General features: G+C 52.9%; 1 protein-coding gene across 1 annotated transcript; it reads left to right on the top strand.

Annotated features, from left to right (window-relative positions):
• Positions 1 to 9,738: 9,738 nt before the first annotated feature.
• Positions 9,739 to 14,460, top strand: Vwa1 (von Willebrand factor A domain containing 1). The gene is made up of 4 exons (XM_038335423.1): positions 9,739 to 9,854; positions 11,020 to 11,577; positions 13,760 to 14,038; positions 14,119 to 14,460. Exons 1-4 carry the CDS (start codon positions 9,782 to 9,784, stop codon positions 14,454 to 14,456), a joined length of 1,248 nt encoding a protein of 415 aa, XP_038191351.1. The 5' UTR covers positions 9,739 to 9,781; the 3' UTR covers positions 14,457 to 14,460.
• Positions 14,461 to 14,949: the final 489 nt, after the last annotated feature.

Raw genomic sequence — 14,949 nt, forward strand, 5'->3', positions numbered from 1 at the left:
GTATCTACACCTCCTGCCCTTGCAACCTCCCCACCTCCAATAAAATAAAATTTAAAAGAAAAAAAAAAAACAACTCGTCATGGGAGCTGCAGTGTGTCACAGTGAGTCACACAGTGTGCCCTTTAGTTCATACATCTTTGCTTGCAAGTCTTCACTGCAATGAGTCACTGGTCTAGTTTATGGCCTCTGACTTCTGCTACACTATTAGTACTGGGCCCTCGCTGAGACTCCTCTTGGACATCCTGTTGTTACCCTGTGTCATGGAGACCCTGCAGCTTTGGCTCTGCAGGACTAACTTCTTCACATGCTCTAGCTGTTCACAGAAGGGGTGGATGTTGGGGTGGGCCAACTCACAGCCCTGGGACTGAGCCTGGGTAGCAGATGGCCAGCTCCCCCTCATCCCCACCACCACTGCCTCAGCTAGCTCACCCGATGCTTCAGGCAGCAAGGGGCAGGGCTAGTTCTCTTGCTCTCAAACCTTGGGCTGGCCTACTCACCCACACCATACCACCAAGGCCAGCTCTGTTGGACTGCCCCGGCGAGTTGAAGGGGCCACCCTCCCTCCTGAGCGCTGCAATTGATGAGGGGCAAAGTCAGCTTTCCTGCTCCATGCTGCAGGTGACAGGGGCAGAGGGGAGGGCGGAGGGAGGGGTGAAAGGCATCTTTCCTTTTCCCATGCTACGACATGACAGATGAGGTGACCATGGAGCCAGCTCGCCCCTCTCACCCCCTCAGGGCTGGTTTACCTGTGCCCCCTCCAGACAACAGGATCAACTTTACTGCGCTGCCAAGGTGAGGTGCAGGACCCACTCTCCCTGGTGCTGCTGCCAGTGAGGGGCAAGGCCAACTCTGTGCAGCTTTTGGATATTAACATGGTCCCAGGCAGCGGTCCAGACCAGGGACACAGACATGGCCCTCAGTGGCAGAATGAACCGGGGCTCACTGTGGTCTCAGGTGGTTTCGCAGGCTACTCACCTCAGGCTGTTTCTCTTCACCTTTGCGTCTTCTTCATAGTACTCAAACCCAAACCATTCTTCTCTTTCCCATCTCTCTGCCTCACACTTGCGCGTCACAGTGGCTTGGGCTGTGGGCAGGGTCTCTAGGACGGTAAAACTGTAGTTCAACATAGAGCTGTCCAGTCTCACGGTTGAACCGCTACCACAACCAGCTAGAGGAATTAGCAGATAGGCCAGCCATGAGACGGAAATACAACAGGACCTGTCCAGCCCTGCAGCAGGTCTCCATTCTGTGGGTTCTGCTCTCCTGCTAGGACACAGCTCTGGGAAGCACAGCCATTTGTACGGTGGTCAGTTTTCTCAAAGGAAGGAGGCAGAAGCCCGCTAGCACTTGTGTTGGTTACCGGCTCAACTGGTGGGCGGTGTCGTTCACCTTTCCCAAGGAGCAGGAACAGCAACCACCTTGGAGTCTCCAGTCTCTCCTCACTTCATAGAGCACAAAGTGCTCATTTCTCCACCACACACTTGCTTCTCTCTCTCCCATCACTCCAACTACTCACTTCTCAAAGAGTGCCCAGCTGGGCTCAGGGTAGCAGTGTTGCCTTTGTGCTTCCTAGAGTGCCTGGGTGGCGTGGCTGGCTTCGGCCCACAGATTTATTATTTTTAATTTTATGTGTAGACCAGGCTGGCCTTGAACTCAAGGATCTGTCTCCCAGGTGCTGGGATTAAAGGTGTGTGCCACCCCACCAGGTTTTAAACCTTCAGTATTTTAAACAGGAATTCTGCCACTTCTACCACTGAATGAACACTCCAAGTCCCTCAGCCCTGGTAATTTACAACGCCAACCCATATCTGTGATGATTGCCAGGAGCTGCCCTGGTTAGGTTTGGGTGGTTTTTTTTTTGTTTGTTTGTTTTTTTTTTTGTCAGTTTCATAAAAGCGAGAGTCTTTTGAGAAGAGTGAATCTCAATTGAGAAAAGGCTACCAGATTGGCCTGTGGGCAAGATTGTGGGACGTTTTCTTGATTGATAATTGATGTAACCAGGTGGTGGTGGTGCATGCCTTCAATCCCAGCACTCAGGAGACAGAGGCAACAGATCTCTGTGAGTTTGAGGTCAGCCTGGTCTACAGAGCTAGTTCCACGACAGGCTCCAAAACTACATAGAGAAACCCTGTCTCAAAAAAACAAAACAAAACAAAAAAATTGATATAGAAGGTTCAAAATCACCTTGAATGGTGCCGCCCTAGCCTTGTGGTTCTGAGTTGTTTAAGAAAGCAGTTTGAGCAAGCCATGAGGATGGGTCCAGTAAACAGTATTTTTCTTCTGTGGCCTCTGCTTCAGTTCCTGCCTCCAGGTTCCTGCCTTGATTTCCTGTCCTGATTTCATTCACTGATGGAGTGTATCCTGCGTATTTTAAGATGAAATAAACCCTTGCTTCTGGTCATGATGTTTTATCACAGCAATAGAAACCTAAGGCAGGCGCTAACTTTAGGATAGTTTCTGCCAGAAACAAAGAAAACAGTTAGCCTAGGCCCCTTCTAAGGGCACTAGCTTCATGGCCTTTGATACAGAGTACTCACTCTTTTTACCCCCAGACCTCAGCATGTCTGTCCGTTTCTGTGTTCAGGAAACTCACTTTTCTATCTGTTCCTTCAATATCCTGGTTGCTTCTTACTGTTTGTGTTGTTATTATTGTTATTTTCAAGACAGGGTTTCTCTGTGTAGCCCTGGCTAAACTGGCCTTGAACTGAAAGATCTGCCTGGCTCCTCCTCCTGAGTGCTGGGATTAAAGGTGTGTGCTTGTGTGTGTGTGTGTGTGTGTGTGTGTGTGTGTGTGTGTGTACACATGTATGCATAATGTGTGTGTGTAAATCAAAGGACAACTTTTAAGAGTTGGAGGTCTCAAGGAAGGAAGGAACTCAGGTTGTCAAAGTTAGTAGCAAGTGCCTTAACCCCCTGAGCCATCTAACTGGTTCTTTGGTTTGGGGTTTTGTAATGTTCAATTTAGGGGGGTAGTGGAACTTTTGAGATATATACGTTCTTATAAGTCCAGCAATATATTAAAAACATGTTTATTATAATTTACCTGGAATCTAGTTATAACAGACCTTTTAAAAATTTTAACTGGATCTGTGTAATCCAGGCTGGTCTAGAACTTATGATCCTCCTGCCTTAGCCTCTCATGTACTGGAATTATAGGAATATGTTATTATGCCAAGACCTAAATATTTCTTAAAGGATCCAGCACACTATTTTGCCAGTGTGGCTCAGCCTGTAACCAGCACAGCCAGAGCTCAGCCTATGGTCAGGATCGAGCTGATTTTGTGGCTGTAAGCATAGCCCAGCGTGTGGCTGGCTCAGGTCTATTGGGTGTCTTGTGTGTCTTAGGGTTTTCCAACCTTCATGTGTGTCCAGTTTTGAGTCCTTTCCTGAGCCGACAGAGTGACGGAGTCAGCTGGTCGCCAAACTGCCCAGGAGTGCTTCCTCTGGAATGAAGCCGTCTTCCTTCTCCTCCTGCCAGGAACTAGTCTGGCCACCCCCAGAGGTTGAAGATGAAGACTCTCCTGGGAAGCCCTTGGCTGAGGTTTGGATCTGCCTGGCCCCAAAACCATCAAAACAACAGCTGGGCCTGGTGGGGGTGGGGAGGTGACTGCAGAGATCAACTTCTAGGCTGAAGTGACTGCTGGCTGGGTGAGGAACCCGTCATAGCAGCTGCCTGGGACATTCCATTTCTGAAAGGTGTTCCCCAACTTCCCAAGCCCATCTTGAGGCCTTGGGTGTCCTCCAGGTGGCCCTGGGAAAGTCTAAGGGAGGCTAGTGGGATGACCTACTTTAGCCCGGCCTTTCAGATTTTCTTGTTATTTAATTTAATTTGATTTTTCCGGGCATTTCCCAAAGGAACTCTGTGTGCAGGGCATGATGGTTTACACCTGCAATCTCAGCACTAGGGAGGCTGAGGCAGAAGAATTGCTGTGTGTTTGAGGCCGGCCTGGGCTACAGAATAAGACAAAAAAGAAAACACCATTGACAAAAAAGAAAACACCATTGCTCTGTGAATGGTGATGGGTATAGCAGAGTGTAGTCTGGTGTTTACGTGAGGCAAAGGTTTGAGGCAAACCTCAAACATGAGGTTCCGTTCACAAAGCATCACATACAAAATAAAGAATGCTGTGGAGACTGTATGGGGTCTGCAGGAGGGCCTAGGGTTTGTATTTATCTGTGAAGAACAGAGCTATGCCAGCTGGTAGAGCAGACAAGCCGGCTCCCAACACAAGCCGGCACAGGTCTGGGGTCACTGCTCCTTTGGGGCCCCTTCCATTTCTACCACCACATGAACAGGTTGTGGAAAGGGGGTTTGGGACTGAAGGGAAAGAAGAGAGGGGCTGGTTCTTCAGTCACAATGATCCTGTCCCCACCCCTGAGGTAATCACTGGCCTTCACCTGGCCTACCGTCTCCTGCCTTGGCGGGACTCTGGCTGGGCCCCACAAATGTTTGTCTCTCAGCTCTTGCCTAGCATGAGTTCAAGGTGGAAGCCTCATTTAGGACCTAGGATCCTCGTGTCTAGACTCCAGCCTGAAAGTCCAGAGCAGCCTCTTTCTGCTAAGGGCCTCTATCTCCCCAACAATAAACTCCCACGTGGGTTTGCTGCACGGTGTGACTCATTTCTTGCCACCGCTGCTAAACAACTCTTCTCTCCAGTTCCTCAGGGCTACAGATAAGCTTCAAGGTGGGAATGCTCGCTCCTTTCCAGTAACCGAGGACCTGCCTTATAAAAGGGAGCCTGGCTGGTGTATGCACACATGTATGGCTGCATCCTGCCCTATATTCCTCTTATCTTTGGGTGAGAGCGTCACCACAGGTGAAGAGACTGGGCACAGGGAGAGTCCCATCTTCCTTAAACCATGTATTCATTCACAAAGTATTTACAGACACACCCTCAGACAGTACCAGCCAGGAGGGGCCCTGGGTTTATCCAGCTTCCTTCATCCAGCTTTAGGTCTGGGCTTAAACTCTAGCCTTGCTCCCCTCCCAGACGTGGGTTGGGCTTTGGTAGAGGCAGGAACTGAGCCTGGAGTGAGGGGGTTGGGGGTGCTGAGTAGGAACAGGCAGAACTGGTGCTGGCCCTGAGAGCGGAGGCCACTCCTGCTTCCCTTAGGTCCCCACTTCTGGAAGATTCCCTTTCAAGACTATCTGGACCCTCCTCGGCATGGGACAGGAAACCTGGGTCACCTCTTACAGAAGCAATCCAGCCAGGACCCAAAGCTGGGGGTCCCATATCAGGACGGATCATTCCTGGTCAGCTAGTGGCACGTTTGGGGCTTGCAGCCTGTCTCTGAGGCTGTTTTTCTAGGAGTGTGAAGTCAGCCGTCCTTGACTTCCACACCCTTCAAGCTTCTCCTGGTACTCAGAATCGCAGCATCCTCCCTGTGGTCTGAAGGCCACACAGCCTGGCTTGCTTCCCGTGTCCTAGCCCAAGCAGCCTGCCCCATACATGCCTCCTACCCACAGTCCTCCAGCTCTTGACATTTGACGTTGCCTCTGCTTCTAAAGTTTTTCCTTCTTGTAGCCTACCACAGGGTCCCATCTCACACAATTATACCCTTTTCAGGGAAAATAAGCAGCCCTGTGTATTAGTTACTTTTGTGTATCTGTGACCACAATAGTACAACTGACAGGAACAACTTAAGATTTGCTTCAGCTCAAAGTCTCAAAAGGTTTCAGTTCGTCATGGTAGGGAAGGCAGGGTAAAGTCGGTCAGACCATAGCAATGTGCTGAAGGTGCTTCCTATCACAGCAGACCAGGAAGCAGCAACATGAGCCAGTAACTGGTCTTTAACCCTCAAAAACCTGCCCTAAGTTAGGCACAGCCTCCTAAAGGCTCACAGACTCCTAAAGCTTCATGGACTTCAAAAAAACTAACTAGGGAACAAGTGTTAAAAGCATGAGTCTGGGGATCATTGCAGATTCAAATCATAACACCCTGCGCCTTGGGGCGGTGGTGGCACATGACTTTAATCCCAGCACTCGGGAGGCAGAGGCAGGCAGATATTAGTGAGTTTGAGACCAGTCTGGTCTACAGAGTGAGTTCCAGGACAGCCAGGACTGTTTCACAGAGAAACCCTGTCTTGAAAAAAAAAACAAACAAGCAAGCAAACAAATAAATAGATAACACCCTGCATCTCTGCTAGCAGGGGTCTTTCCTGCTGAGTCCTCACGTTGCAGCAGGACTTGAAGCACGGGGTTTGGCCCCGTGCCTGTGTCTTCGTGCAGAGATTAGGGGGATGGACTGGGTAAATAAAGGGGATCATTTGCATCCACCCAATGCTCAGGCTGCTCACCAAGCCATTTGTCTTCCCTGCTGCTCTAGCTGCAAGGGAAGTAGATTGGGTCAGCTCTGGTCCCTGAGGGTAAAACAGGACCCTAGGTCTACAGACCCAATCTTCTGGCTCAGGCTCTGGAACTTGCCCTACCAGAGCTGGTCTAAAAGAAAGTAAAATAGATAGCAGGAAGGAGCTGAGATCCCTGATGCTCTTGTCTGCTCCTTGGCTGCTGTGAGATGGGGCCATAGCGTTCAGGCTCAGCCCATTCCACTGCCCCAGGCTTCCAACAGCTGATCCCACCATTTCCTGCTTCTGTGTTCTGATGTGTGCTTGGGTTTTCATGCTAGACGCAAATTACATGACAAGTGGGATGGTGGTGGCACCCACCTTTAACCCTAGCACTCAAGAGGCAGAGGCAGGCGGATCTCTGAGTTCAAGGCCAGCCTGGTCTACAGAGCCAGTTCCAGAGCAGCTAAGGCTACACAAGAAACACTGTCTCAAAAAAAAAAAAAAAAAAAAAAAAGAAAAAGAAAAGAAAGAAAAAAGAAAGAAAGAAAAAGAAAGAAAGATGGCATTTCAAAGTGTTTCAGCCTGGTGGAAGTGGGAAAAGCCCTCCCCCCCCTTGGCACCCATCCTAGTTAGCTTAACTGGATACAGCCAGAGCCATCTGAAAAGGAAGTCTCAGTTGAGGGATCCCCAGATCAGACTGGTTTCTAGGGGATTATTTTGTGTCTTAATTATTGTGGGAGGACCAAAGCCATTACCTGAGCAAGGGGTCCTGGGCTGTATAAGAAAGCTAGCCAAGCATGAGTCAGTGAGGAAGTCCACAGTGTTCCTCCATGAAAAAAACAAAACACAAAAATATGACAAACAGCAGCTCATAGTTCGGGTGGTGAGGCAGGGGCAGGGCAGGCAGCTCTGTCCTTATGTGGGGTCAAGGGTCAGGTCAGAGGCCCTAGGAGCTGCCCTTTTCCTTGGGGTTGAGCATGACCACAGCCATCTGTGGACAAAAGGCCCTTCTTCTCCGCAGAAGCCTGACTGTGGGAGGAAAGGAACATTCCCTAGGGTCCTTGGTTGAAAGCAGGGGCGCTGTGCTAAGGGCAGTGTCTCTAGACTTCAGGAAACCCCTCCACCTGCCTGCAGACAGACAGGGCAGGCTGAGTACTCCAGGAAGTCAAGCACAGGGACTCCCTGTTTCCAGCCAAAGCCATTGTGGTGGGATAGAATTAGCATCAAGGGCTGTCCTTGACAGGAACAGGCAGGGGCAGTCCCTGGGGGCTGAGGACTGGGGGCTCAAGGTCACCCTGGCCTGGCCCATCTTTGCCTATGACAACATTTCTGCCTGTTCCCCTTCCCTGAGCCTATCTCCCTTTAGAGAAAGGCTTCTGAACTATTTGTCCTTCCTTTGGTGGGCCTCAAGCCCAGCCCTGAACCTGACCATTGCACCCTTGGCTGACCCCATACTCCCTAGGATGTCTGTGTGTCTTCCGGAGGTGGGGACCACTGCGAGACAAAAGGACACGCTTTTTCTGGTGGCTGATGGGGGGAGGGATAATGGGAAGGGTGTCCCAAGGAATCTGGCAGCAGGAGCACTTCGGCCTGAGCTCAAGTCAGGCAGGTAGCCCAGTCTGGACCAGGCTGGGTGGAGACCAGGCCGCCTGTGCCCTCTCCCTCGGATGGTGAGGCCAGAAGAAGGAGAGCAGCTGCTTCCTCAGGGCCAGCGTCACAGCCAAGAAGATCTGCTCACTTTTTCCAGAAGGGATGGAAACAGGGCAGGCTGAGGTGTGTCTATAGGCCTGAGGGCTATGAACCCCTGCTTCCTTTAAGACCCAGGTCCCTGGCAGAGTAAGCGTTAGATGAAACGATTCTGCTGGACACCCTCCCCCGGCCCCCACGTCCTCTGCTTGTTCACAGTGCCATCTCCACAGCAACCTTGCTGTGAGTTAGTTGAGAGCCAGGAGTTAGTTGGTGGCCCCTGGGAGGCACACTCTTTGAGAGACCCACACACACTGCTCCCATCCTCAAGACTCAGGCAGAAGCATCAAGCACTTTCTGGTCCATTCAGAGGCCTGAGGTCTGTGGAACGAAGCCAACACCCACTGCCAAGATTCCCGGCAAGCGGGTGGGGGACGGCAGCGGCACATAGCTCTTACTTGTTCCTGCAACAAGCCGCTCAGGCTCAGCTGTATGCTTCCTTTTTTAGGCAAAGCCAAACTCAGGCACAGTCCTCAAGGCCCCCGCAGCGTCTCACCTGCCAGAAACGGAGGAAGGAAAACCATTGAGTCCCATCCGTCCTCCCCGCTGAGCATCCTCTTGCTGAGAGTGGGAAGGGAGGGGACATCCTGCCAGACACCCCCCCATCATGTGTGCCTCCATCCTGAACACTATAGTTACTCTACAGCGAAGAGTCTTAGGAAGGCACCAGACATACAGCCCTCCCATCCCTCCCCCCACTGTTTTTTTGATACATGGTTTCTCTGTGTAACAGTCTTTGCTGTCTGGAACTAGCTCTTGTAGACCAGGTCGGCAAGCAGCCTTCTCTAAGGGTTCAGTATCCTGTGGACTACACTTTGGTCTGAGTTTTGGTATTGACTGCAGGGCCCAGCTCTGGATCATCAGTGGGTCTCTGGTCCAGTGGGTCTCTGGTCCTGCTGGGGTCTGGCTAGGGCATAGCCAGTGTATATGGAAGCAATAGGCCTTCATGGTCACACTGGATAGCTTCTGACTGCCTGGTTTATGTCTTTTCCTCCAAGAATTCGGGGGACAGTGCTGGCAAGGCCCGGCTTTTTTTTTTTTTTTTTTTTTTTTTTTTTTTTTTTTTTGGTTTTTTGAGACAGGGTTTCCCTGTAGTTTCTAGAGCCTGTCCTGGAACTAGCTCTTGTAGACCAGGCTGGCCTCGAACTCAGAGATCCGCCTGCCTCTGCCTCCCGAGTGCTGGGATTAAAGGCGTGCGCCACCACCGCCCGGCCTCGGCTTTTCATTCTTTAAGAAGCTTCGTAAATGCTCTTTTCTCCTCTTGAAACAGTGTCTCTCTACTGGTCAGTCTTCAGAGAAGACCAGCTGCTCACCCAGCTGGGTCCTTGTTGGTTGAGGGGGAGTTCTTTGTACAGCCCCACTTCTAAGGCTCTCTTGGTTCTGACTTCAGGCGTTTTGCAGATCAGGAGCTGTGAGGAGCTCTAAGGGGAGAGGAGAGAGGTGAAGAATATGGACGACTATTATCACAGCCTACAGAAGAGAGATGGGAATGTTAGCGCATGCCCACATGTATGTTCTTTTGTGGCTGTTGCTTGTCACCGCAAGTCTGGGACCGCTGAGGCACGCACCGCTGTGCAGTCCGTGCAGATTGGTCTTTGAGCGCGCGACAGAGTGCACGCGCCTCCCACGCAGGGGCGTGGCCACGGGAGTGGGTGTGGCTCCTAAGAGGTGGGTGGGCCTGCCTTGCTTGCGGTAGGAGGGCAAGTTAGCTGCCAGCTGTGGTCAAGAGCCCGCCACTCCATGCGCGATGCTGTTCTGGACTGCGCTCAGCCTGGCTTTGAGTTTGCGGCTGGCACTGGCGCGGAGCGGCGTGGAGAGCAGTAAGTGTGGTGGAACCCGGATTCCAATTCCTGACAAACCCATCGGCCGCTGCCCACGCGGGTCACGACTGTCCAGGTGCAGCCGCGGGACGAGTGGGCGGGAAGGCCGGGGAAGAGGGTGGGGCACATGGCAGCACCTCAGCCACCTGCGGTGGGCGCTCCCAGGCGCTCGGTGACTCAACTGAGCCGGTGCTGGACACAGAGAGCGGAGGCCACGGTCTGCCCCGCCCCGCCCCGCCCCGCCCCTCAGGCCTGGATAGTGGAGAAAAGATGTTTGAGAGGCACTCCCTGCCTCAGTTTCCTCATCTTTGAAAAGTTCCTCACCAGAAAGGGGGTAAGAAGATTGGAATGGCTCCACAAGGAGGGGGGAATCCCCCAAATCCAGGGCTGGAATCCAGGCACCCTGAGAGCCCCTGCCTACTTGAGACTTAGTGATGGAAGGTCTCATCAGTACTTTCAGTACTGAGATCAGTGTCTACCGGACTGGAAGAAAAAGGGATATAAAGGGGAGGCTCACTAGAAAATGGTTGGACCCTCAGGCTGTTTCGGGGAGAAATATCCTACTTTCTGGGCACACATGAAACAGAATGGGGGACAGAGGAGGGGAGGTGTCATCTGTAACTGGGGTGAGGATTCCGACCAGCCGTCAGATGGGTGGGAAGGGCTGGGCTGTGCACTGCTTCGTATTCCCCAACCCTTCGCTTTTGCTCGCCCATCCTGCCTTGTTGTCTCTGTTGCTGGGCATGCTCAGAGCCCATTGCTTCACCTGGAGACTGACTAACTAGCTTTAACTCCACCCTGGAGGTAGCCCTTCTGAAAATAGTCTAAGGAGAGCAGTGCATGTGGCTCAGGGCCCTGCAGGAGACCTGGGCCTGAACCTTCGGCTCCACCTGCACACAGGGTCTATTGGGGAGAATGTCAGCACCCACATAAGGAACATGAGGGCAGCCCATGGTGCCCTAGGTACACGGCCATTGTACAGCTGGGAGCTATTGTTGGCTTATAACACCATTCTGGGGGTTCTACTACCCGTATCTTTGGGCAAAGGCAAAACATATGCTTAAGAAAAGTTCAGGCCTTTGAAGGTGGTTCTGCCGTGGGCATGGGGTTGTCTGCGGGGAGGGGGGGATACTACCTAGACTGAACCCTTTGTCTTTCCCTCCAGGTGCCACAGCATCAGCCCCCCAGGGGGACCTGTTGTTCCTGTTGGACAGCTCAGCCAGCGTGTCACACTATGAATTCTCGAGAGTTCGGGAATTCGTGGGGCAGCTGGTGTCTGCAATGCCTTTTGGCCCTGGGGCTGTGCGTGCTAGCCTGGTGCATGTGGGCAGTCGGCCGCACACAGAGTTTACTTTTGACCAGTACAGCTCAGGCCAGGCTGTACAGGATGCCGTACGTGTTGCGTCCCAACGTATGGGTGACACCAATACAGGCTTGGCACTGGCTTATGCCAAAGAGCAATTGTTTGCCGAAGCAGCAGGTGCCCGGCTAGGGGTTCCCAAGGTCCTGGTGTGGGTGACGGATGGAGGCTCCAGTGATCCCGTGGGCCCCCCTATGCAGGATCTCAAGGACCTGGGTGTCACCGTCTTCATCGTCAGCACTGGCCGGGGCAACCTGTTGGAGTTGTCAGCGGCTGCCTCAGCTCCTGCTGAGAAGCACCTACACTTTGTGGATGTGGATGACCTTCATATCATTGCTCCAGGACTTCGGGACTCCATCACTGGTAGGTGGGGAGAGCCAGGGCCTGGGAATCCCTAGCTGACAGCTGGCTGCATGGGGAGGATCTGGGTGGAGACTTCAGGGGAAACTCATGAGCCGGATGCCCTTGTAGATGCAGCAGTGGGGAGGTGGCCCGCATGTTTTCTGCACACTGTCCAGGAACATAGTCCTTCTGGGTGCCTTCATGTACCCTGACACCTGGGCTATAAAGAGACTGCAGCAGGTTGGAGTAACCACTTCAAGATGTGACTCCCTGTCATGTATAGACCAATAAACTGAGGGTTACTTTGGGTGGGGTGTGTGTAGAGGGGCTTAGTACAGAAAAGAGGTCCAAGGCTCCCCCAGGGGTCTCTGTGACATCATGTGCCTTTGTGTGTGTGTGTGTGTGTGTGTGTGTGTGTGTGTGTGTGCAGGAGCCAAATGGCTTGCCAGGCCCACCATTCCTGGAGAAAGGAGAGAGTCAAGTAGTCAGGGATTGTCTCCTACAGAGTTCAGGCCGTACCTACTCGATGGTAGGGAGTCATAGTCAGGAAGGGGTTTAAGCTGGTTTTCTTTCACTCATGTTTATTGTGGGAACTGCTGGGGAAGCCAGAACGGGGAAGACACTGTAGGAACTTAGCACCGGCTTTCTTCTGGACCTCATACATCTTATCTCCCAAAGAGAAGGGGCTAGAGACTAAGGGCCTGTTGGCTGGCTTAGCTGTCATAGGCACTGAAAAATGCTGTCACTCCAAGGTAGCATTCTTACCAAGTCTCTTACTGTGGGTTAATCAGGGTTAATCATCTACACTAAACAGGAATGGGTTTATCTCTTGGTTGGAAAAGGGTGAAAGGTCTGCCTCAAGAGATTCCCCAGGGACATCACCTGGTAACCCCTGGGCCAAGAGGCCCAGATGAACCTGGAGAGGGCAGAAGGAGAAAAGGCTGTCATCAGAGATAAGTATTGGGATGGGAAACCTGTAGCTAAGGTCAGAATCTGAATGGGAGGCTGGACAGGAAAGTGGGTACCCAGCTGACCAAATTTAGCACCCAGCATCAGCAAGGAAGAAAGCCAAGATCTGGATGGGTCTACCCAGCCTTGTGTGCATACTGGTCAGATGGCTGACAATGTTTGTTGTCATGAGCCCTGAAGCCCGTTCTGGGGTCCCCCTTTCCACTCTGTAATAAAGGAAGGTCCCACCCTCTCCATAACCTTAGGTCTGGCTGCTCCTGAGGTTATTGCATTTCCATTGTTCCTGGGGTCACTAACATGTAGTCTCACATCTTCTGACTTCAGGCCCTGATCTGTTTCCCTCCTGCACAACTGTTTAGAATATGACTCACAGCAGATTTGTGCTGAGCACTCAGTCTTGGGGGACAGGTCCTCTAATGTGTGGCGTCCTTCTGTATATGTGTTGCTTTATTGGTTGATGAGTAAAGCTGCTTCAGCCAATGGCAGGGCAGAATGCAGCCAGGTAGAAAATCTGAACAGAGATATAGGGAGAGAGTAGGTGGAGTCGGGGAGATGCCATGTAGCTGCCGAAGGGCCACAGCCTCATGGAGATATATAGATTAATAGAAATGGGTTAATTCAAGATGTAAGAGCTAGCAAGAAATACGACCAAGCTATTGGCCAAATAATACTGTAATGAATATAATTTTTGTGTGATTATTCGGGTCTGAGCAGCCAGGAACAAGCAGTCTCTGCCTACAAATGTTGGGTGCCAGAAACTATATTAGCTCAGGCTTCTCATTAACTAACTCTTCATCTGTGTATCATCACAAGGCTGTGGCTTACCAGTAAAGGTTCCGGGGTGACTTCCCCACATCAGTCCTGTGTTCTCAGACAATACCGTAGACCTTGTCGCCTTTGAGGGACCTTCATCCAGCTTGTTCTTCTGTGAGGAGTAGCCACTATATCTTACAGATCGGGTCTGAGGATAAAGTAGGCAGGGAAGTTTATGATGTGGCCAGGAACTGGGGACTGTATTCTGTCCTTCCACAAGCCCAGTCAGAGTTTTGCAGTCATTAGCACCTGCGGGTAGTGAATACCCACCTGGCTCCTGCCTCTCCTTGGTAGAAGGCCCCACCAGTCTTTCTTACCAGGGCTCCAATCTTCGGGTCCTCTGGGGATCAGTGAGAGCCCCACCCTGTGACAAGGAGAAGGACCCTTCCTTTCCCTGACCCCAGCACTACACCATCCTTAGATGCGATGCAGCCAGAGCAGCTTCGTGCCTCAGAGATTCTGTCCAATGGCTTCCGCCTGTCCTGGCCGCCCCTGCTGACTGCGGACTCTGGTTACTACGTGCTGGAGCTGGTGCCCAGTGACAAACTGTCAGCCGCAAGACGCCAACAGCTGCCAGGGAATGCCACCAGCTGGATCTGGACCGACCTCAATCCAGACACGGATTATGAAGTAGCGCTGCTGCCCGAGTCCAACGTGCACCCTCTGCGGCCCCAGTACGTGCGAGTACGCACGCTGCAAGGTGAAGCTGGGGGATCTCATGGGCGGGCAGGGTGGCATGCGAGGGGCGCCCCTCAGACCAACCACCCTCTTCCTCTGCAGAGGAGGTCGGGCCGGAACGCATCGTCATCTCGCATACCAGACCGCGCAGCCTCCGCGTAAGCTGGGCCCCCGCGCTCGGCCCGGACTCTGCTCTCGGCTACCATATCCAGCTCGGGCCTCTGCCATGCGGCTCCCTGCAGCGCGTGGAGGTGCCGGCTGGCCACAACAGCACCACCATCCAAGGCCTGACTCCCGACACCGTTTACCTGGTGACTGTGACTGCCGCCTTCCGCTCTGGCCGCGAGAGGGCGCTATCCGCTAAGGCTTGTACGGCCTCGGGCGAGCGGACCCGCGCCCCGCAGTCGGTGCGGCCGGCGGCCAGACCGCCCGAGCCGTGATCGGCCTGCCCCGTCCACCCGAGGGTCCCTCTTTCCTAGCCCAGTGAGGGAGGCGCCGCCGCTGCCGAAGCCGAGGTTTTCCTCGGGGGTGGGATGGGGTGGGGTGGGGGGAAGATAGGGTGCCGGTCCTGCCTTTCCCTCGTGGTCACGCTGGGTAGCTGGGTACCGTCCTCGCCTGACTCCCGGGAACCCTGCGGCGACCCTGGGAGCCGCGGGTGCAATGGCTATCATCTCCGGTTGCCAGTGGAATTGAGCACACAGTGGTCTTTCGGCAGCGTTTGGCGGGGAGATGGACAGTGTCAGAGGGCAGGATGAAGACCTAAGACCCAGGACAAGCATGCACGAGAGAAGGCACACAGGGTCTCCTACCTGCGCCAAAGGCCGGGCTCTCTGGTGGTGAGGACGGCACATGGCTTGGAGGGAGAGCCCAGGACCATTCAGGTCCTGCCTGTGCCTAGAAAGTGGGTGGAAAGAAAGCGAGGAGAGGCTGGTG

The sequence above is a fragment of the Arvicola amphibius genome, chromosome 6 (assembly GCF_903992535.2).
Source record: "Arvicola amphibius chromosome 6, mArvAmp1.2, whole genome shotgun sequence".
Taxonomy (NCBI): Eukaryota; Metazoa; Chordata; class Mammalia; order Rodentia; family Cricetidae; genus Arvicola; species Arvicola amphibius.